General features: G+C 38.0%; 1 protein-coding gene across 1 annotated transcript; it reads left to right on the plus strand.

Moving 5' to 3' along the window:
* Positions 1-1,750: 1,750 nt before the first annotated feature.
* Positions 1,751-22,873, plus strand: NEIL3 (nei like DNA glycosylase 3). The gene is made up of 10 exons (XM_071743224.1): positions 1,751-2,206; positions 5,062-5,177; positions 7,395-7,529; positions 8,642-8,855; positions 10,060-10,134; positions 12,613-12,779; positions 15,746-15,915; positions 17,970-18,372; positions 21,280-21,454; positions 22,252-22,873. The coding sequence occupies exons 1-10, from the start codon at positions 1,775-1,777 to the stop codon at positions 22,426-22,428; spliced, it is 2,064 nt and encodes a 687-aa protein (XP_071599325.1). The 5' UTR covers positions 1,751-1,774; the 3' UTR covers positions 22,429-22,873.
* Positions 22,874-24,854: the final 1,981 nt, after the last annotated feature.

The following is a 24,854-nucleotide window of genomic DNA, read 5'->3' on the forward strand; positions in this document are numbered from 1 at the left end:
GAAAGAATTTCTTTACCAAGAGGGTGATCAGACATTGGAATGGGCTGCCCCGGGAAGTAGTGGATTCTCCTTCCCTGGAGATATTTAAAAAGAGACTGGATGTGGCACTCAGTGCCATGGTCTGGTAACTGCAGCGGTAGTGGATCAAGGGTTGGACTTGATGATCTCTGAGGTCCCTTCCAACCCAGCCAATTCTATGATTCTATGATTATCCCTATTCCCCACATTGCAACAGTATTCTTAAAGACTTTTCTTCAAGCTAAGAAATTTCTAAACGTTCATCAATAACCACCAAACCCTATAATATAAAGCTCAACAACAACAAGTTCGTAAGTACCTGGAATTCTGCTTCTGGTGGAATAAAAGCACATGCAAAAGGTGAGTTACTGGAGAATCTCTTGTTACAATTCACTGTTTACATGAGTGGAAAAAGGAGCAGGGAACCCTAATGAATGGTTTGTATTGCAGCTTCTGATGCACCCACAGAACTAGATGTGAAACTGAAAACCCAATCAACTGTAACATAGTGCAGAAACCCTCTACTGTAAAATATCCAGTTATATAAAATCCATTATCATGAAAACCATTGTATTTGATGGCCAAGTAACAGGAATTTTTATTGTCTGTACTTTTAAGATGTTAACATATGAATAAAGACACTCAAGTTACATACCAATTTCTAACTGCCTTGAAGGAACAGAAAGGCAGGACTCAAGCACTGCAGAAACATCAATATGTGTTTCACATACCATCTGGGAACCCTGGTAACTTCTGCTGACTACTGCACTTAATTCTCTGGTTAACAGTTGCCATATTGTTTTTATTTAGAATGATGACAGCAAAACCATCACATAAAAAAAAAAAATCAATACACCTGCAACAAAGGGTTGCATATCCTCACTTCAGCAGCACACCTGAATTCACATTTTAGTTTCAGCAAACATAATTACTTTAATCTGATTAGTTACTTCCTTTCAGAAAAAAAAAAAAAGACAACTCTTACAAATAAGATGTACTTGATTGAACTCAGATAAAAGACTGGCTATGGACTGCTAAGAGATTTTGATAAGCGTGAGTATACCTCATGACATGACACGATGTAGCAAGACTAACCTCTTCTATGGGTGCGGCGCTCCAAGGTTCAAGCAGGTGTCCCAGTAGAATCTCACAAATGGTGCTCTGACCAGCCTGGATCGGTGCTACTGCTCCGAAAGTGGCTAAACCAGCCCCCTGGCTTCCCCAGGTATGAGCTTTTTATTGGCCCCCTAATCCTGCTCATGCGCAGGAGGGGACTGTCCTAATTAGGCACAGGTGGGCTTCACACGAGGTCGAGCCCACTACCTGGCAATTATCGGCACCTGGTTGCCTCATGTCACTACAACACTAGGAAATGGTGTCTAATATTCTACCTTAAAATCCAAGTGCCCACAATCTTAAAACTCATGGAGTTTGCTACATCCATTCTTATTTCAAATGCAGCTGGGAAAATGAGTACTTGCCTCGTGTAAACTTGGACTTACTGCAAAAACCTATTAAATATTGAGTTTATTTTTATTAAGGTTGAAATTAACTTCCAACCGTGCATTAAGTAACTATTAAAGGGTTCTTGCAAGGGTACTTTAGACAATACCAGGAATAGTTACTGATAATTAAGATACCGGAGGACATAAAAAGTTCACACTTAAGAGTAAAAAAAATAAATAGGATATACCGTGTTTTCCCTGAAGGGTCTCACAAAGCAAAGCTTTCTGATTACCGTTCCCGTCCATGAAAAATGTTGTCTAAGCTTAACCACTCCCTAGCCGGCATTGCAAAACCAACACGCGGCCCGCGAGGCCAGGACCGCCTCTGCCCGGCCCCACTCCGGCCCCGGCTGCTGCTGCCGCTCCCCGCTCCCATGCGAGGGCCCCGCCCCGGTCACTCCTCACCCAGCCCCGAGCGTCCCTGCGGTGACTTCCCGTCACTCCATGGCAGCCCGGCGGGCAGGGACCGGGGGCGGGGCGAGCCCCGTCGCGGCAGCACCGCCCATAGGAGAGCGGCAGATTTGAAGGGAAGACGCGGGCTGGCGCCCTGCAGTGCAGCCATGGTGGAGGGCCCAGGCTGTGCGCTTCACGGAGAGAGACTGCGGGCGCGGGTGCGGCGGGGACAGGCGGTGCGGAGAGTGCGGGGCAGCGCCTCACGAGCCGGAGCTGGAGCCGGCGGCGCGGTGAGCGGCGAGGCCGGGCCTCGGCGGAGCAGCCGCCTCTCCTCAGAGGGAAGGCGGGGGGTGCAGAGCTTGCGTGGCGGCAAACTCCGCCGGGAATCAGGAGACGAAACGGTCTCGGAGGTGTCAGGAGCCGCCGGGGCTGAGCTGGTGCCGCTGCCGCCCGACCTCCGCTCCTGCGCCTCAGAGCCATCGTCTGGGCGGAGCGGGCATACTGAGTTTAATCTCTGTTTAAATTATAAAATATTCTTGGCGTGAACATAATAAGTAAGCCTGGCAGGTAAGAGGTGTAAAGAGGTGCGGAAGATGTGGAAAGTTATGTGTGTAAGTTATTTTGGAAATAGAGAAAGCTTTTAGAATTCCTCATGTTCACTTACAGCAGCTTTTAAAATATCATTTAGATTCAGGAAGCCGACGGTACAAAGAAGTTTACAGTCGCAGCTCCTAATTTGATTTTTTTTTTTTTTTTTTTTTTTATAATCTTCTAAGTCTTCACAAGTCTGAACGAAACACAGAAAGGGAAGGGTACAGATTGACCTACACAAAACGAGCTTTTAACTCCAGAACTTTTTTTTTTTAAAGATAATTTTAATTAGAACAGCTATTTAAATAATTGGCATCAGCTCTCAGTGTGCACAGTATGTAATTTCTTTATTAGTTTTTATCCTTTTTCTTTGCAGCATAAAATAATTCACCAGTACAAAACTGACAGGGTTTGTGAGAGCTGGTAGAAGCTGAGATGTCAATGGGCAGGCTTAGCTGGTGAGCTGTGATGATCCAGTCCTGGGATTTTGATTACAGAGGTGACTAGGTGACTTTCTTTTCATTCACAGTTTTGCTCAGCTGTGGGAAATTGTGCATTGCTTATGTCCCAAAGTATATTAGATGCCTGCATTAAATCACCTCAGGACAGACTATTAATTGTGAAATGCCCATCACAAAGGTCTTGGGCTTTTTAGATCTCACAGTGGCTGCTGGTGAAGACTGCGCTATTTGAGAGTCTGTACATGATGACTGTAAGGACTCACCTGATATTTAAGTGGTATGAATTTAACATGTTTTGAAAACAAAAAAAAATTAATTTTCCATTTTTTGTTACTTCTTTCTCTGGTTCAGCTTCAACAGGCCTAGGTGACTTAAAACTAAAGTAAATGTTGTTGCACACTGATTTACTTTAATACTTTTATTGGAAGGGGTGACCTGTTTACATGAGAGAAAAATTTTGCTTTCTGCATACTTTGATAATAGGCAAACTAGGTAATGTTGGTGTTATGCAAGAAATATTTTTCTACTTGACAGAATAATAATCATAAAACTCTCTAAATGTATAGCATTTCAAGATAATACTTAAGGAGACTGTATAGAGAGCAGCTCTGAAATTGCACTAACTAGCTGGAGCCTTGCTGGTTTGCTGGAGTGGCTTTCATACATATTTGCATTGCAATTGAGCATTGTGATTGAAGCATATCTGAGTTTTTCAGTTAGGGCTCTGATGATGGTGAATATACTGCTTGTAGACTGAATCTAACTTCTGAGCACCTGGAGATGCTTGTCAAGGCAGGCTGAGAGAAACCAACTAGCAGAAACTTAAGTTCAGCATTTGCAGAGCTTTCAGAGTCCTGCTCTTAGTACAGAATAATGTTGTGCAGTAGCACAGGCCTGGGTGCTGTCCAGGTGGGAAACAGCTCCACAGGTGAAATTCCACCTAAGTCTAAGTTGCTAGTGTGCCCTTCCAAGGAAAAGGGCTGTGCTAACAAGTGTAGCCAGCAGGCTGAGGAGAGTGATTCTTGCCTCTGAGGCTATATCTGGATTACTGTGTCTGGTTTTCAGTTCCGCATTAGGAAAACAGACTAACATGTTAGTGAGTCCCTTGGTATGATTAACAGGCTGAAGCACATGATACATGAGCAGAGGCTCATAGACCTGGGCTTTTATTGCCTCTTCAGCTACCAAATAGGTATGAAGGAGGTAGAGCTAGACGCTTGTCAAAGGTGCACAGCAGCATGAGAGGCAGCAGATGCAGGGTATTCAGAAAAATTTTCCATTCCATCATGATAATAGTGAAGCCCTAGAACAAGTGTGTGGAGAGACAGAGACAGAGAAGTCTCTGTTGCTGGAGCTACTCTGAAGTTGATTGGACAAGTCCCAGGGCTGGCTAATCTAAGTCAGTACTGCTATGACCAGGCAACCTGTAGAGATCTTTTCTTTCAGTATCAGTGGACTTTAATGTGCTTAGCAAGAAAAGATTATTGCTTCAGTTTCAAAATTATCTTGTCCTCTCATAGTGTCCCACCTGCTGCTGAGTGCCTTCTGAGATTAAGCTTTCAACTAAGAGGAAGAAAGAAATATATTCGTGGCTCAGTGGAGGCTTTTCTGTAATACACTGTGCCTCATGTGAAACACTGAAAGTGTAGGATTAGCTTGGATAGAAACTCCACTGAGAGGCATTTGGAGAAGGATGTAGGTCTGCAAATGACAGAATTGTCAGTACCATGACAAGTATTTCAAGTATTTATAATATTCAAACTATACCTGTTTAGTTTCTGTTGTCCTGAAACTCTTAATGTGAATTCATGCCTTGCAAGAAAGGGCATAAAGTACCCTGATACAAAGGATTTTTGTTTCAATTCTGGAAAGAATGAATGAAGTTATGACAGCACTAGCAATAGTGACTATCTCTTTCCTGGGTTAATAGTCTCATTGGTTTTTAGAGCGGCTTGAGGAAAAAAAAAGGCTTAATATTACCCAAGTTGGAAAATTAGTTCATACAGCTACCTCCTGTATGTGTACTAATGCTAGAATCAAAGTAACGTAAATTTTATTTCTCTTTTTTTATGTTTGTATTTACTCATTTTCAGACTGCTGCAAGTGAGGAGAGAAACTCTGGTCATGATTTCCTCATCGGACATGTTTACAGGGGTGTGGAGACACTGGGAAAGGAACTTTTCATGTATTTTGATGAGAAAGCTTTGAGGTAAGAAGTGAAAAAAAGGCTTCCTTTATGTTCAGACTGTATGACTGTTGCAGAGTCATCTTCTTCTTGCTAATGTCAGTTTCGGAGATTTAAAGTTTAGTGTTACTGATAAACTTCTCAACAGCCTCTCTGCAGTTCTGGACACACTGGAAGTAGTTACTTTACATTTCCAGTTTTATTCTTGGCCTAGGATTCCATGTAAAGGTATCTGAAAAGGACAGTTATTCCTTGAAATGTTTTGTTATGAAAAGGAAATCGCATTTTCTATGGGCAAAACTTGGAGGAGTTCATGCAGTTACAGTTACCTAAAGTCTTCCATTACAAGCTGCACTTACAATTTCTTTTAACTTTCCTTTCTTGTGGCAAGTTTTAGTATGGTAAATACAATCCTTTGAACCAGAAAGTTTTTTTAATAATTCTTAAGCTTTCTAGCCAATGCAATAACTTATTATCAAGAGATAACTGAAGGTTTTCATTAAGTACAATAAGCTTAATTTTTCATTTTTCGTCAATTCTTCAGGTATTGTAGCTTTAAGAAAGAGTTCTTAAGGAATTCCTTTAGTTACTTACCTGACTGGAAATGTAGAAATTATTTACAGGAAAGGTTTCCCTTACATTGAAGGCAGAAGTCAGTTATCTGATAACGAAGAGCTTCATCTATGTTATGCATCTTAAACATGTGGAGGCTACGTAGAAAAAGGCTTCAGAAAATGTATTTTACAGCAGTCTAAGATTGGCTTCCAGGGAGAGGAAATAAGTAATATGCCTTCAAAGGTTCTGTTATTTCTGTATTAATGTTAACTTTCAAATACAGGCCTTTCTTGTCATTAGAATGGTTAACTGATAGACTGATTCTGTATCTGTACAAAGTTTCTCAGTGTAACAAATCCAGCTTTTGTCTGCTGAGATGACCTATGAAAAGCTGGTAGTTACGCTGAAATAACATTGTGTGTGACACACACCTTGTGGAAGACTGGGCCATGAATGGTTATTAACTCATTTTATGCTCATGGATTTTCTCAAGTGGGGAATGACTGCCTGGTGGGAGAAGATAACCTGTCCATGAAATTGTTTTATACCATTTGGCTACTGCTTGCTTGACTTGCAAATGAGGAAGAAAGTTCTGAGGTGTTGCCATGTTGTGGATAGCAATTAGCAAATGAGGTTCAGTATACTTGCAATCCATGCTGGCCAAGGTTTTGGTTTTTTTAAGCGTACAAAGGAGCAATGACACCTTGTGTAGAAATCAGTACTTCTACTATTTATATCCTTTTAAACAAGGACATTAAAGTCACTGAAGAAAATTAAGGTGTTTTTTTTTTTAAATATGTTTTTTTTTCCCTACTTCACCTTGAAAGTTAAATAATCAAAGTTGGGAAAATTTCTCTCATATTTGTGAGTTGCTTCCAATACACAATGCATAGAAGTAGAGCACTCTCTGTCTTATGGTTTTTTGAACATAGCAGGTGAAATTATAATAAATATAATGCATGAGACTGTAGTCTAGAAGTCAAACTTTTCCTTTACTTAAGTTCTAGCTCCTGGTAGAATATATTATAAAATGCAAGTTCTCTTACACTAGTCATGTGTAAAAGATGAGAGTCTTTTCCATTCATTTGCCATTTGTGCATTTTTCAGTTTATGTATTTTGTTATTTTTTTAATTGACCTGCAGGTTTTGCCTTAGTTGTATGTAAAGAAAGGCAGAAAATAACATATGGCAGATGTTAATTACTTTGTTTATGGTATTATTGTAAATAACTTTGATACAATAACAGTGCTGGCAATGTGAAAACTGAAATCTTTGCTTTCATACCAGGTGAATTCTGCTTGATTTAACAGAAAATTGCCTGGTAAAATAGCCTCATTTCTTTTAACTTCCCTGAGGACTTAAGAACCAATGCTGGAATACCAGTGTGTCAAGTGAAAAAATTCCAAGCATGGTACATTGAGAAAAGTATGTTACATAGTGATCAGGTTTCACTTCTTTGTAATGAATTGTGAAGAGCACTGGAAAACTTCTAGGTTTGGGAGTGTTTCTGACTTGGGTAGAGTCCTTTGGGATTTGAGCACTATGTAAGCAAATGGCTAGAATTAATACACATTCATACTGACTTTAAAAGGTAAGAATAATTCATAACTTTAAAAAATTGACTAGTCTGATGCTAGGAAACATTGTAAAGATAAAATATCCTTAACAACTCTCTTTCTCCTTGAGGATTCACTTTGGTATGAACGGTTCCATGCGCATTAATCCTGATGGAAGCAAAGACAGGAATGGAGATGTACCAGGTTTGGAGATACAGCTTACAGAGGACACAATTTGTTTTTTTGAGGTGACAGTAGAATACAGGTAAAGCAGAAACTAAAATAAACCAAACAAATTACACATGGCTTGGTTTATTTCTTTTTATAGCATTCTTTTGAGAACAGAATGAAAAATCACAAATTGTTAAGTGCTTGAATGAAAGCCATCATAGGCATAAAGAAACAAAACAACTTTTTAAGCACATCATATTTATTGGTATAATAATTTTGTTACTTTTAAAATGAGAATTTACATACAGGTAAAGTAGCTCTGTGCTATAAACTTATCAGATAGCCTCAAGACTGAGAATGAAAGCTGGATTTAATTCCATCTGTAGATCTGAATGCTGAGCCCTGTTGTGCCTGGAATTTACATGCAAGTCTCAAAATAAGGATCTGTGATGGTTACTTATTTCAAATTTTTATACTCCTGAAGTTTTGGGGTTTTTTTCTTTTCAGAAGTAGATTATTTCTGTTAGTGTCAATTAGTTCTAATTGACATCCGGTGAATGTTTTTTTTCCATCAGCATTGTTTTTATCACTGCAAATGAAATTAAATAGCAAGCTTAGTTTTAAAGAATTTGAGGGTCTTGGGTGAAAAGGAGCATGTAAATTCAGGTAACCAATATATATACATGTTTAATATTACAAAACATAAAAGCTAAGGCAAGACTGCAGCTTCTTGTACTGCATTGTTTTCTAACAATTTGTTCAGTTTAAAATTATGCTTAAATAAAGTTTAAGAAAATGTATCTTTTGTCATTTTGTAACTACTGGACCATAAACATAGAGTTTTTGTTGTTGGTGCAAATGTGTGGTCTTTCCATGTTGAAACTTTAAAAGCAAGGTTTGAAAGTTTTAAAAGGTTTTTAATTTTAAAGCAAGAACCTGGCAATTATTTTTCAAACTAATATAAACAGAGTGAAGATAATCTCTTGTACATTAGACCAGATGTATGTTCCATTTATGTATCACTGACCTGGTTTTGGGGGTGGCTAATGTAATGTCTCTGCCTCTTCCTGCCACTAGGATTTTCATGGTTTCTGTTACCTGCATATAATTTTCTTTTATACTTTCATGTGTTTTTTTTAAAATCATACTACTATATTGGCTTATAATTAAAATAGAATTAAATCTTAATGTATTTTTCTCTTCCAGAAGTGCAGCTGAGAGTGAGCAGAAGGTGAGAATGATGGAAAGCTTGGATGTTTGCTCTCCCAAGTTTAGCTTCTCAAGAGCAGAAAGTGAAATTAAGCAGCAGAAAGCCCGCCTGTTGTGTGATGTGTTACTGGATCAAGGAGTATTACCTGGAGTGGGAAATATTATAAAAAATGAAGCATTGTTTGACAGTGGTCTTCATCCAGCTGTGAAGGTGGGTGAAATGTTTCAATATCTTTTTTAATGACACCAAAGTATTTAGAAAATATTGAGAATGTAAATACATATTTATGGAACATTTTGTCATCTTATTATCTTAATTTTATCATCTGTCATTTCTTAAGTTATTCTAAGGCACTTAATTAGTGTTTTATTGTAACTGGATATATTTGTCCTGGTATTCCTTGGAACCTGTTGCTGCTGCTTCTGCCTCAGAGTGGGCATATTTTATGGGGCTAAGCCTTTTCTCCTACAACTTGAAATCTCTTGTTAGTAGGAAATTCATTTAACTTTGAAATCCTGACTTTGGCATCCTGTTGTGCTATCATTAGATTTTCAGCCTATAAAGAAAGCAAAGTGAAGAGGTGAAGAGCGTTTGGGTTTTCTTTGTTCTTTACTATCCAAAATAGTTTACGTGGCAGGGTTGATTGTTTTTGCATCTGTGGCTTCCACTTCCTGTCCTGCTGGTTGTCATAATTTGCTTTTCTACCATTGTTCACCAAGCTTTAATTGGTTAAGGTCTTAAAGCATACGTCTCCAAACTTGGGTTGAAAAGAAATCTGATGTTTGCAAAACAGATTGAGGTAACATTGATTGAGAATGTAAAGGAAAGCTGGTGAAGATGGTAACTGAAAGGCTTTTTAAATGGAATATTTCTGAAAGTTCTTTATAGGATCAGTCTGGATTTTAATTGTATGTGCCATGAAAACTGACAGAGGAAAGAAAAATGCGACTCAAAGTTTTGATTTCTTAAAGTTTTTGTTGATAGATCTTTCTAATTGTAATGCATTTATGTCAAGTATTCTTCCTGGATATCTCACAGGAAAGAGCCTCTAATATATAGGCCCATGAGACAATGAAGATGGAACTAAGAATTGTTGACTCCACATGATTGCTGTGATCAGCAACTGTTAGGTCAATATAGAGGAAGAAAATCAAAATTTTTACCTAATATTTTGTGTGGATGAGGCAAAGCACATTGTTTGGTATTCACACAAAGAATTTGTGTAGTATAGAATATGAAAATCTACTATGTTACTGAGATAATATATATAATGTAGAGTCAGAGAATTGTCATAACAGGAAGCAATGAAATCCCATGTAAGCCAAAGATGTTCAGAAGTGCCCCTGCATTTACAGGTCTTTCTGATGTTGTCCCTTAGCATCATAATATTCTAAAAATAATTCTTGTCTTACAGGTTTGCCAACTGACAGATAAGCATATATGTCACTTGGTGAAAATGACACGTGACTTTAGCCTGCTTTTCTATAAGGTATTGGCACATGTTTCTGAGAAACCTCAAAAACTTAACCCTGGTATGTTAGGTATATGTGGTAAACTAGTGGAAAGAGTAAAAAAATGCAGCAGGATAAGCATTTCCATGAATAGGAATGTTTCTGTGCTCTTTATTAATTGTGAATTGCCAAATGATGGAAATGATGGTGGGGGAGTCTGGGCTGTAAGAATGTGCACAGTTTGACTCAGTAGCAGCAGAAGTTTGACAGGTGCTCCCTGAGGGCCAGTTCAGTTTGGCTGTGAATGTGCTGTAATGTCACTATGAACATATCATCAGAATTGATGTTGATTAAGCACACACTGATATGTATGATAACATAAAAGTCATTCTTCAGAGTGGGAACTAGATACTGCCCCAGGAAAGTATGAAGGTAATTCATGGGGCTTCCCTTATGAAACATGAAATAGCAAGTATATTTATTTGACTAAGTACATTCTAACTTCCAATAACTACTTTTTTGGTTGCTAAAGGGAAAAAAATTTTCTTCTCCCAACTGTCACATTTCCTTCCTTATAAACTATAATTCCTGGTTGCTCTTAAACTTGACAAAATAGAAAATTTGACCTAATTCTTCTAAGTTTTTCTTTAAGCTGCACGCAGAGAAATAAGCAGCAGCAGTGAAATTCTTTGATATTCATGAAAGGCAAGTAACTAGTGCTACTGTCTTTGATTCATAAAGGCTAAAAATCTAATTTATCACTCCGCTTCAATGTCAGCTTTTCCCCTACCCACTGAAGATAAGTTTAGTCTGCTGGTTAGGGCAGTGTTTTCATTCTTCAGACTTAAGTTGACCAGTAAAGAGAGAGCATCCAGTTCTGCAACAGCTGTGATACTGGGAGATTTAAATGTGTCATTGGCTAAACTGAGAAAGTTTAACTTTGTTTATTGTCAGACTAAAAGCCCTTTTCAAAACTTTTATCCTCTATATAGTATATAGCAAGTACTCACTGGTCAAGGGCTTTTAAAGGAGAGCTAGCACCCCCACTAAGACTCAAAGATTTAAAAAAAAATTACTAAAATAAGAGGGTTAGTACTTGATCATTTTTTTTATAGGCTGCTAGAGAATGTTTGTTATAATTGCACCATGTAATTTGTATTAGCACCTTACAGATATAAAGATGAGGAATCTTTTTTATGTAAAAAGCTGTTCCTTTTGTTTGGTTTTTAAATAGCTGGATGGGAGGAAACTACTAATAAGAAACCAACAGTAAGCCTAGAGGAAAAATCTTGAAGGAAGCGAATGGCTTGTGAATATTCATGCAAATATATATTGGTAATTCCTTCAGATTAAATTACTAGATTGTATTGGAAAAAGCATTCTCATTCAACAAGGCTGATGAATAAGAGCACAGTGAAATCAAATATGCTGTGCTTAATGACTGGGAAGACTCCAAGATCTTCATGTGTTTGGAAGCCAGGGCTATTGAACCCTGCCAGAGCTGGGCTGGTATTGCTGGGCCAGCTGTGGTATCATTTCAACTTTGCCCAAGGTGATTTTAGTGCAGAAGCTCATGTGGCTCTGCAGACTTGGCTGCATCTCTACTGGACTTTTGTCATTTGAGTTGTAGTTTGGTTTTTTTTGTTTGTTTGTTTGTTTTTTGGTTGTTTTGTTTGTTTTTGGTTTTTTTGTCGGTTTGGTTTTCTGCCAGTTTTAGCTGGGATCTGCCTATCCTGACTCCATGTGAATTGTCTCCTGAAGTGTGCCTGCATGTCAGCCCTCTGGAGTCTTTTAGGTCACTTGGACCTTTGGGCTTTTACTGTACTTAATTTAAAATGTCTTTGCCAGGATCTGAGGAGCTTGCCATAGCACCAGGTGCCTTTTCATGAGCCAACTTGTCTGTCCCAGCCAGTGCTAAGATAGCTGAGCACCTTTACTGGGCACTGCCTGACTCCTACAGTATCTCTGCAATAATTCTATTTTAGGAAGGCTGATTAACCCAGATTGTATCATCGTATCTGAACTGGCTCTGTGGTGTATTTTTTTTTTTCTTTTTGGGTTGAGTGAAGGTGGTGCTGGTTTTGTCTTCTGTTTATTTGCTTTTTGTTTTGTATGCTGCATTGATTTGAGCTCACCAGCTCTTTAAGAACACTGCTGCAGGTGTCAGGTCAAAGATGACTGATGCTGAATCATAGCTAGCTGGTCCAACTGAATTGGTGGGTCCTTCACATACATTTATTTGCACCGTGCTGGTGTGTTGGGGTTTTTTGTTTGTTTTCTGTCCTTGTTTATGTGGAGAATTCCAGACACTGTTCTACCTTGTTTAAAGTAAATTCTTTTTTTAAAATAATATGAAAACAGAAGATAGCCCTCATAAGTGTGCCTTAAATATCTCCGTGTCGTCACTGAACAGTCAGTTTATGTAGGGTTTTCATTTTCTCTTCAGCTGAACTGTAAGAGTGACATAAAATTCATACTGTATCTCTAACTTGAGTTTTAAACATGTTCTGTTTTAGTGTCGCAAAACTGGGTCTCCCCTCTACAAGCACTACAAAGTTTACAAGCGCCCAACCTGTGGGCAGTGTAATGGGAAGATCACTGTGTGTCGTTTAGGAGAGAACAACAGGATGACTTACTTCTGCTCTGGATGTCAAAAGGCAGATCCCCAGCTTGTCAATGTTAGGTATGATGGTAACTTTTATAGCACTTTGAAGCAGTTACCTCAAAATGCTGTTACAGGAAGAGGATGTCACTTCCAGATAGAGTGGATCCTATCAACTGAATATTTAAATTCAGTTGACTTTACAAATGAAAAATGTTTTGGCTATTAGTATTTAAAAATAGTTAAAAACTTTGATTATTTCATACTATTTCTTAGGCCCCATCTGTTATGAAATAGCTATTACTCTAATCAAATGTAGGTTTTATAAAATAATTAGGAGTACTTGGAATCATTTACTGCTTCTGGAAAAATTTCCCCTTGCTCTTGGTGTTACCAATATAAAACGCTTGGAAGTTTACACACAAGTGAGTTGAGTGTCATAAGAAAGGTAGAAACTTGTCTCTCTGTTTCTCTGTTTTTGTAGGATAGCCCATTCAGTGGCAGAATATCTAGGTAGCTAGGCATCTATGCTTTTTTTTTTTTTTTTTTTTTTTTTCCCCTGGCTGTGGAATTACACTGAGAACTAAAACTTCACTAAATTCAGAGTGCAACAAATGGTGAAGGGACTTTTTTTCCCCCTTATCAGATTTGGAAAGCTTTTACTACAGGTGTGGCACAGAGACACTTTTCCTACATAAATTGTACTAGGAGCATCTTTCTTCCTTTACTCTAAAAAAAGCACAAAATGCATTTGATATCAGAAAGGGTGAAAAGGTATAAGTTCCAAAAGCATCTTATTCAGACTCTTACATACCTATGTGATTCTTGAAAATTTTCATCTGAGCTTTGAGAATAGCACTTTTTTTTATACTGAAATCTGTCAATCTAATAAAAGATACTGCTGCATTTTCTGAACTTTGCTTTCATTAATGTGTGTATATGTATTTTTTAGATAAGATTTACAGAACACAAATCCCTCTCCCACCTCAAACCTTCTTTCAAGATTCAGATGGCTGAAGGGATTTTGGTTAAAGCTTAAAAGTAACCTTTGGATAGAGATCAAATATAGAAAATTGAGCAAGGAAGATAAATACTTCACATGGTGATAACCTCAATCTGCTGTATTTTCAGAAAGTAATAATGAGAAGTGTATTGCAGATTGGTAGGAAGACAGCAATGTTTTGAGTCAGACAGCTATAAAAGGATGCAAGGAAAAAAACCCAACCCTTTCTTTCTGTTATTCTAGAACAAGTAATCACTCACTTTCTTTTGTTTTGTTAAATAAACAATTAGAGAAAACCATGGTGATGGTAGCTATAAAATACAAAGGTCATTTCTTGTACTGTCCTCATCCTAATGGTCAGGTCTTTGTGTTCTACTGCTCTCTTTTCTATTATGCAGTAACTTACCAAATAAAACTAGGTTTAGCTGAAGTGGTTTATCTGCCATTCCAAGCTGTTCATAGTGGAAGACTGAAAGGCATTCCTGTTATCTGTCTGATTTGCTACAGGTCATAAACTGTAGGATTTAACCCAGTGCTTCTTGGGGTAAAGTGAGAAACTTATGCTTTTGCACAACTGAAAAAATGAAGAAAATACCTGTTATACACTTACGTCATCAAATTTAAATGTCCCTTTAATCTTTAAAATATGCTTTTCCCTTGTATTTCATGTTCCACATTAAGTGGGGAATGACATGATCAATGGTCCAGGGGGACATATGGACTTCAAAACATGGAATGCTGAATATATTCTGCCTAGTATATCTTGGCTGAGGACAAGTGATCTAATACAAGTGAAAATATCAATTTTTAACACTTCCAGTTCAGCTGTTTTCTTATCTAGCCACATTATCTTGGTGAATGCAACTATAATGTCTGTTTTACCTCTTGATGGCACAGGATCTCTGGTATTTCAGCAGTTCTCATCCTCCTTAGTTTTTCAGTTGTGGTAGCTAGCATTATTTTAGAAACACAGCCTGTTAAAGAGAGTTGTAATTACTGAGCACATGACAGGTCTAAAGAGTGTCCTAACTGTTCCCAAGTACAACATTTGCATGATTAATTCAAGTGCTTAAATTCTTAGATTTAAAAAAAAAAAAAGGCTCTATGGAGAGAAATGCTTGACATCTTATCAAACATTGTACTTAAAAATTTACATACAAATCTTATGAACAGCTAAGTTCAAGTTACATTTAAGATGCTAACAATGTTCAGATACTGTAACAAGATTTGTCCTTGGTACCATGTAATGACTAAAATAGTAACTGATTCTAAATCAAGTGTATCAACATAGGAGGTATTATAATATCCAGGAAAATAAATAAAATTAAATCTAGAGATGTGTGTAGTATAGTTTTTGTTCATCTGTCAAGCTAGGACATTCCTAAATTCTTTCTGATTAACAGGAAAAAAAAACAACCAAAACCAACCAAACAAAAATATCCTTAATTCTGAACAGGCTCCTAAATTTTAAAAGTTTTTCCAGCAAATGGGTACACCTAAAGACTTCAACATTCAAGGTTTTCAATTCTGTCAGCTTTAACAGCCCAACAGATAATAATGTAGTATTATGGGTGCCATTTAAATAAGAGAAAAAAAATTGTTTACTAGGTTATGTGACTTTCTGTAGTTCAGCCTCTGAACTGTTCTTCATACAGGAATGCATTTGTTAGTGTTCTGTACAAGGGATGGGGGAAGATGTACTGACACAATCTCTCACTAAGTTTCTTGCTGCAGTACTTCAAAATGGTAGGGAATTTGAGAGATGGGCATTGTGCTGGGAAGCACATCAGTTAATAATTAACTTTCTGTCCATTTTTGTTTGAATATTTTTATTTGTATTCTGCAGCATCAGGAAAGATTTGTCCTTAAGGTAAAGAAAAAAAATAAATCAAACTCTAACCATGACATTCTGTCCAAACTATGAAAGGCAGGCATAACGCTGTGTACTGCTTGTTCTCTAGCACTGTGCCTCCCTGCACATAGTGGGAAGGCAATTTGTAGAAGGAACATCACAAAAGACTAACATCATTCTTTTGTTTCCCAGCAAACTGCCAACTAGGAACAGCCTAATTGGCTGGGCATATGGCAGGGAGTCGTCTTCTAATGAATGTGTTGCTCAGAAATCTGAAGAGGAGTGGATATGTGTGTGCTGTACCCTAATAAATAAACCTTCTGCTGAAATTTGTGATGCCTGTTTGACTTCAAGGCCTGAAGGTATTGAAAGGTTGTCTGGAACCTCTACTGGGAAAGGGGGAGGATTGTAGTTTTGATGCTGTTTTTGGAACTATAGAACTGTAGAAGTCTCCCTGAATTGTATTTATATAACATTAGCTAACTTTGTCAGATTTTGGGGAAATCTTAAACATGGAAACTTTCTTGTCTTAAACCCTATTGAAAGTGTCTTGTCTTCCAGCTTTGTGTGCAGGCAGGGTTCTATAGACAAGCCTCTGCAGTGACCCTTTATTGGGTTTTTATTGGGGCAAGGAGTGAGACAAAATGGCATTCTTTCAACTCTCCTTAAAATCACTAGATGCTAGCAACATATCTGATGCAGTAATCACCAGGGTGCAGAAAACTAATCATCATTCTCTTGTGTGAACAAAAGCATCATATTTTGGTACCCTTTCCAAAAAGATGTCAGGTTTCTGAGGGGCTATTTTTTTGCCTCCATGTTCAAAGTAAGGGTGGTTTTGGACTTAGTATCTAAATTTGTTTTGTCTCTCACTGGAGCTTTTATTGCTGCAATCTTGACTCAAAAATATTTTTATTTAGGCTTCAGGACCTACCGTTAAAAGGTCACTGAATTTATCTACATGATTCAAGGAAAATATGCTGAAATCAGAATTAAAGATTTCTGTAGCTTTGGTACTATGAGCCATTCTTTCCCAAGTGCCTCCAAATTCTCAATCTGTGAAAAAAATCACCGAATCATAAAATTAGGGACCTTTCAAGGAAGAGATCTTGAAAGAAGTGCCTTTATGGTACTGATCTCTGTTCTTATGAAATAATGTTTTCAATGTTTTGTTGGGTTGTTTTTGTTTTGTTTGTTTGGGGTTTGGTTTTTTTGAAGTATTGCTTCATTCTAGTTATCCTTTTATGAATGTAGTGATGAGTGTGAAACTAATCTTACACTAGCTGAAGTCCTTACGTGAATCTTGTTGCCAGCAGAACCTAGTCTTGAGTAATTCTTCTGCAAAACCAGCATCAGAAACCTGAAAGTCTGATTTATCCACAGACTCAGATTTACCAGTTAACATTTATCATGGAATGAATAGTCAGATGAACCTATATAATGGCATGTGCACAATTGCTTTACTTTAAACTTGTGACAAAATCCTGTTCCTTCTCCTGTGCTTCTGAGTTCCGTGTACTTTTACATTTCACTTATTTAGTTATGTGCCATTACTGAGAACAGCCTGGAATTTGAAGATGTGTTAGACTTGGTGGAAAATTATTACAAAAATTCTTTTTAAAAAAATAAGAATTAGGAGGGGTGTTTGAAATCTTAAACAGTACTTTGCTTGCCTCTGTCTTTCAGACTTAAAGACTCCTTGCCTTCTCACTTTGTTCATTACCTACAGACGCCTTATTTATTAAACTGGCATTAATAAATCCCATTCTTTTGGAATGATTATTTGCCCATTATCTGGGCCTCTGATTCTGTGAAGAAATATTCTGTTGTTCATGTCAGGAAATAAATGTAAATGTCTGGATTTGCTTGCTGCTTAAGCCTCTTCCAGTAAGGGTTCAGTTAGGTTGGATGTGCACAGTGTTTGGAAAGTGTGGGAACTGTGAAAGCACTACAAAATCCAAAAAATGAATATTCCTTTTTGTGTCAACACTAAAACAACACTTTAAAAATGGATAACATATTGCTGCTGGAGGTACCATAACCTGTGATCTCCCAGTGCTGGGATTATAAAAGGTTATTTTGAAAAAATAGTAATATTTTGTTCCCTGTATTTGGGTGAAATTCAGTTTTGTATGAATTCTCCAATAGTTTTCATTTACAGAGCACTATTCACATCTGGTCCTATTCAAGCAATAGTAATTTTATCCAACACATGTTGTATGCTACTCAAAAGTGCATGAGCGTTTTTATTGTAAGGAATTTGGTACTATATCTAATCTGTGACAGGTTTTGAGGTCTTTCAAGATGTTATGGTAAATTTACTTTTCACTCTCTGTATGAGTTATGAATACAGACTAGAAATACAATGTGTTGCTCTACAGTGATACATTATAACCAGTAACTTATTTTTTCTTAGTTCCAAAGACAAAGAATGTTGAAGCTTCTGGAGCCTTTAATGTACACTTACTGAAGTACCCTTGTAATGATTTCAGAAAACCAGGCACAGAAATAAAGATCAATAGGAAAGCTGCATTTGGAACTACAACTCTTGTCTTAACGGATCTTGGCAACAAAGCTGTTTTGACAAATAATACCCAAGTCTCTGATGGACTCTCTGAGTGTGTTGCTCCAAAAAGCAACTGTTACCAGATCCAAAACAATGTCTCCCAGGCTGGGGGCAGTACAGACAAAGACTGTTCACCACATCCGACTGCTATGGCTTTGTCTTCCTGTCAGGCACCGTTCTCTTTCACACACGTACAGAAGAAACAGAAAACTGGTCACCTACCCTCTGTTCACCAATATAATATAGAAGTCAGGTATGTATTCTGCAATGTAAACAGTCTTTTTATAGTTTCATAAATCTGTTTTATCTCTGATTAATGGAATACTGTGCTATTGTGTTCAGATATGGTTGTCTTTGGATTCCTGCCAGAAGAAACTTATTCTTGGGTAACTATAAAATTACATTCAGATTTCAAAAGTCCTGAATGACCTTGGCTGCCAGTGGAAGAGTCCTGATTTTGGGATTTGGCTTGGACTTCTGTAAACTATAAAGCTGTTCCTATGGAATAGGAGAATAGAGCTATAATAGGTCAACTAGCAGAGTTCTGCCTAAGGATTTGTCTGATCTGAGCACTCCAGTTGCTATCTGCTTAGATCTTGAAGTCATTGTGAAAGATGAGAGAAGGAAATTAACTGAATGAATATATTCTGATTAAAGTCAATTAGCAGTTTTTAGCTAGCAGTTTTCAACATTCTTCCATTATATGAAGCTCTGAAGATGTACCTTGGTGAACCTCCCATCATTATTTTCTTTTAACTTTTCTCCCTGTCCTATATGTAACTACTTCAATACTCTACCCATTCTGAATTTTTATTTACATGGCTCTATTCAGACACATCAATTGCCTAGTTAATAGAAAATGTGAGAACCCATTGGAGTTTTCAAGGAAAAGTTGTGCACATGTACACCAGTAATGGGGCTGGAATGTAGATGTCATAGTGGTAAATTACATAGAGTGAATGTAAAAGATATTAATGATCTGCAAAATGCTTGGTCATGTCTGTTTTGAAATACAGAAATTGTAGAGAGAACCACAAGTCCTCAGGTGTTGCCGATAATGAACTGGGAGCTTAGGCCCAGCTGTGCCCAATAATTAGGGCCTGCCCCAGCCGGAAATGGGTGGGGCTGAAGGGCAAAATAAAAGGCATGCTCCCAGAAGCAAGGGAAGACAAGAGATGAAGATGCCTGAGGAGAGGGACGGCAAGAGAGCTCCGCAGAAGAGCCGTGTCCCCCAGAGAAAGTCTAGCTGCAACATCTGGTGGAGAACGCGGGCAACAATAGCAAGCCGTGAACGCTGAGGTAAAAAAAGAAGCTCTACACGACCCCGTTGGTGCGGGAAGCTCTACAAAGCCAGGCTTAAATGCGGAAGGCGAGATAAAGAGCTTCGAAATACGCAACCACATCAGATGGAGCCACTACGTTGGTGCGGGACGCTCTAGAAAGAGCTCCAAATACGCAACCACGAGTGAAGCTCCACAAGGCCAGGCTTAAATGCTGTAAGTGGCGTGTAGAGCTCGGAGTAGAAGCCCAGCATGGCAAGACAACAGCCCAGAATGGCGAGCCAGGCAGGAGAGAAGAATGAGGCTCGAAAGGCGCAGCGAGTTGGCGCGCGGAACTCAAACCCAAGGAATGCTGAAGCGGAGCTCTGAGTGCGCATCAAGTCAGTGCGGTCCTGAAACGGAGTCCCCCAGGGACACGCGATAATGCGGTCCTGAAACGGAGTCCCCCAGGGACACGCGATAATGCGGTCCTGAAACGGAGTCCCCCAGGGACACGCGATAATGCGGTCCTGAAACAGAGCCCCCAGGGACACGCGACAGTGCGGTCCTGAAACGGGGTCTCCCAGGGACACGCAATAAGACTGGTGCGCTGAATGCTCAGAGAAGCCTCTGCATGGCCAGGCATCCCGAGGGGGCGAGTACCAGCGAAAGCTGAGCTGGTGCTCATGAGACCTCATCTCCTGCTGATAACAAAGGCTAAAGCGGCGCAAAAAGCCGGTAAGAGCCTAAGACGCCTGAGGAGAGGGATGGCAAGAGAGCTCCTGGAGAAGAGCCGGGTCCCCGAGAGAAGGCTCGCCGCAACAAGAAATTATTTCTTGCATTGATGAAGCACCAGTTTTGAAACAGGATTTTGCAGAATAGACAGGTTAGGCTGGATGAACATCCTTTCTCCTTGCTGTCTCAAGCAGAGGACTACAGAGCACTGAGGAGGCAGTCAGGATAATTGAAAATACAGAGAAGTGCAAACAAGACATGAAATATCAATCATAACAGGTAGAATACAGTAAGTGATCAATTTAAACATTAAAAAACCAAAACCACAGAAAAACCCAGAACCCCAGCAAAAAACAAACCTAAGCACTTCATAAGAAAACTAATTTTTTGTTTTTGTTTTGTTTTAATGAGGTGTTGAGGAAAATATCTACAGGACTATAATCTTCCAGTCATAAAAGAGAATGTAAAAATCCTAAGCTGATAACAAGATTTAATGAAATAATTTTTTTTCCACTTTGGTTTCATCACTGCTTTTCTGCTCTGTAAATATATTACATTACATACAAATTTCAGAGCATTAATCTTTTCTATGTTACTGTTTTTCTATAAAGCCTTGTGTATTTCCTTCAGATAATCTCTTGACTATCTCAATCATGAGAAAGAAAGGAACTTTACCCCATTTGGAGAACACACCTGTAGCTGGATTACTTGTCCAGATATGATATGGAGCATTACTGGAACTTTTTAGTAAAAAGGGTGGGAGACTTTTCTGTGGTGCATACAGATGGGTGCATACCTTTAACCTGGAGTAATTGCTTAGTCTCTTTCTCACTGAGAGCAGAATACTCTTTTAGAATGTGGTGGAATTTGGGGTGGGTAGTGTTTAGAGGGTGGTAGTATTTTTGTTTTGCAGATTGATTTAAAATGTGGGCTAATGCTGGAGAAACTGATATGCCTGCTAGAACAAGAGAGTTGTTTATTCAATACTAGCAAATGTTCAGCTTTAGAGCCACAATAGGGTGCCTTAGGGAAGTAAGTTCTCTGGCTGTCATTGAGTAAAAGTACACTGAGCGAGCTATTGTAATGGCAGGAGAGAGTTCTTTGGCTGTAGTGTTGGTAATCCCTTTAACATTATGCAGGAGTCATTTTGTAACCTGTCATTACAGAAAATCTCAAGCTAATGTGACAGGTGATACTCGGGTGTTAAGCACGGACCATCCTCGCTGCACTAAACACAACCGCCTCTGCAGCCTCCGAGTTGTGAGAAAGGATGGAGAAAACAAGGGCAGGCAGTTTTACAGCTGTCCTCTACCCAGAGAAACTCAATGCAACTACTTTCAAGTATGTATAATACTTCAGGGCCTGTTTTTTAATAAGTACTTCTTCCTGCAGCCTCCTTGCCCCATTAGCACAAAGTTGTGAACAGACATGATGCATTTAACTGAAGTAGTTTAATATACTTTTGCCCACTGAATTGAAACTAAAAGTGTAATGGTGGCTATAAACTTAAGAATTTTAGTTAATTCTCTTCCTGCCTGTGCAAATGCTCTTGATCTTCCATGTTATGTAGCGCAGATGCATGGCAGAAATGTTGGTTTGAAGGTACAGGTCATTTAGTTCAGCCTCTGGCTTCAAGGAGGACTATGGCAAACCCTAAATCTAGACATCAAACACATTTATTTCTAGCCAAAATCTTAAACTTCCCAAGGATGAAGATTCTGGTATCTGCCTGGGCAACTGCTCCTGCTGCTGCTCTTATACCTAACCTGACCTTCCCATCTTCAGCTGGTGACCATTGCTCCTTGCTATGAATGTATGGAGTGTACTGAGGACAATTTGACTTGGTCACCTTACCAACAGGTAGTTAGTAGATGAACTCAAGACAGTAGTGACTATAATGCCTTGATATGAAGAAAAATGCACGTTATTAATGTTATACCACTTCAAGTGTGTGCAGTTGCAATTAATATTAAAGAAAAATCTAGAATCAGTGATCAGAAATCAAACTGCCTTACCTACTAAGAAGAGTTTCTGTTAGGGCATCCCCTTTATATCTTGTTTCTATTGCCAGTTATAAAATAAGGAATTCATAGCCATCACATGTTAAAACTGTGTCTCAAACTTGTTTATTTTGGCAGTGGGCTGACTTGAATTTTCCATTTTGTAACCATGGCAAGCGATGCGTTATGAAGACCGTACTGAAGATGGGTCCCAATAATGGAAAGAACTTTTTTGTGTGCCCTCTCGAAAAGGAAAAACAGTGTGGCTTTTTCCAGTGGGCAGAGAATGGACCAGGTATGCAGGCTATTCTTTGATGATGATATTCTAGTTACCTACTCTTCAGAATATCTTAAATGCACACAGCTTTCCTAGTAATTTTGGTTTTGGTTTTGCCTTGTTTTTTTCCCTGTTCACTGGTTAATTAGTAAAATAGCTCCAACAATGTTAAGAACTGCAGATTTGGAAGCAGTGATTTTATATAGTCCTATAAAAATTAAACACTTCTGCTGCATGCTATTTTGAAATAAACACCTAGCTTGCAATATATTATGATACACTGATATACTTGTAACAAAAAAATTGAACTGTTTTTTCTTGTCATGAAAATATTGCTGAAGTTTGTCAGCACTGCATATTTTCAAGCAAGTGATTTATAGTATAAATAACAATCTGTATTAGTATTTTGAATTGGCAGACTTTTTCATAAATGTAAGCATGTCTTTAATAAAAGTGAACAAAAAGTCAATATACATTTTTAAATACTATTTCATGCTCTATTTTCTTAGACCTTAAAATGAAACAGCAATGGACTGTACAATTTCAATGTTGACAGTTTATTCTAGTTCCTGTTGGATTTTTCCCCCAGCCCCCGTGTAATGAATAATAAAATTATACCACTCAGGTGGTTAAAACTCAGTTTACACTTGCTTGTTATTCCACTATTTGATGAAGCAAGGGGAAAAGTAAATAGAATATGCTAAACTATCAAACATGAAGTAGAGCACAAGCGGAATTTCTCAGATCTTTGGAGCATTTACTATAGATAGCAAAGATTTGACAACAGCTTTATAAATTACTGAATGACAATCAGCTTTAAAGAAAGTAGTGGGAAGTAGAATTGCTTCCCACCAAAAATGTGTGCGCTCAAACAGGTTTAAAAGCTTCTTCTGCACATGGTCCTTCAGTTTGTCTAAATACTTCAGAAATAATCATGTAATTTTTGACCACTCATTGCTTTTTTTCTCTTTTGGTTTTGTACTGGGTTTTTTTGTTGTTGAAGAGGAAGGACTACTTAATTTCCCTGAGAAAGCTGTAGACCTTCAGTACCCCCATTTAAATATTCCATGCCATGGCTTAAGTGAAATCGATCAAGTCTTGTGGTAACCAATGCAAATTCAGGTCTTTTTCTCACCCTGAGTAGTCTTTGATACCTTTCAAGTCCTTCCAAACTTTCTTTATGTGAAGGAAATGTTTTCTAATGAGAAACTCTAACCCTCATATTGCTTAAAGAAAGATAGTACATTATCTTCCATGAAGCCTATTGTTTAAGGTGGGGTTCAGAATTCTACCTCAGAACAGTTAAATGGCATAGCAAAGACTGAATTTCCACTGCCATCTTTTTATATGATGCTTCTTACAATGTTATGTCACTGCTAGGTTGTGCTTCTACATTTAAATCTTTACAATTGCTATCTAACCAGTTCCTCACTTGAATTTGTGATTACTGTTATAGTGCTTAATTATTTTTAAATTGGACATGTTTTTTGATGTCTTTCACAGAGGTAGATATTTAGTTTGGCAAAACATCAAAAGTCAGAAATACAACCATTTTTGATCCCTTGACTTAATAAATGCTAAGATCTCACTCAAGCTGGAAGTTAAATGACATATTCAAATTTTGACACTTCAAAGGTAATGATTGGGCTGGTACATCTTTTTTTATTTTAACAGCCATACACGAAGTGAGTTTCTGTGATGTATAAAGTGCATTTACCTTCTAAAGATAAGAATGAATCTTATCAGATTCATTCAGAATTCAGAACTCTGAATTCTTTATTGAAATGAGAAATGTGTCCTGATTAAACTAAGGACTAATCTAAGGAATAGTATTTAAAATAAAATATTTTCTTCTGCTCATTGGTTCATCTGTCTAACAAGTCATTCCTCCCAAAGTCTGAACAATTTAAAAGCGTGAGAAATAACCTACTTTTAAAGTCTTACTTATAACAATAGTAGAAGCTTAATTTTGAATAAAAGTTGTTTTTTTAAAAATAAGTTATGTTCTATATTACCTCATTTCTGCTACTTTCAACCTAACCACAGATGTTAGGATGCAATAATTTGTCTTTATCATCTCAACCATAACATAATAGGATAGCATAAGCTACCAAGTTGAAGTAACCAGAGCTGGCTGCCAATAGGTATCTTGAACAGCTCTATTTCATTGACCAGTGGAAGTGGAAATCAGAGATTTTATGAAGTCTCTAAATGTGTATAAAGTTGCAATAAAACTGGTTCTAACCATCCGAGCCTCTAAATGTGTTTCAGAATGGTTGCATCAATGTTTGATGATGTTTTGGACAAACGGTTGTTTCAAGAAATGCATATTAACCTTAAATAAATTCAGGCTAGAGATATCATCTAACAGGTAAAATGTTTGAGAGGAATCCTAAAATGCAAAAAAATAAATTTAAGTTTAAAAAGGAACTGTGTCAGAAGCCACAGGGAGAGCTATGGCTAT

Source organism: Heliangelus exortis, chromosome 4, assembly GCF_036169615.1.
Source record: "Heliangelus exortis chromosome 4, bHelExo1.hap1, whole genome shotgun sequence".
Lineage (NCBI taxonomy): Eukaryota > Metazoa > Chordata > Aves > Apodiformes > Trochilidae > Heliangelus > Heliangelus exortis.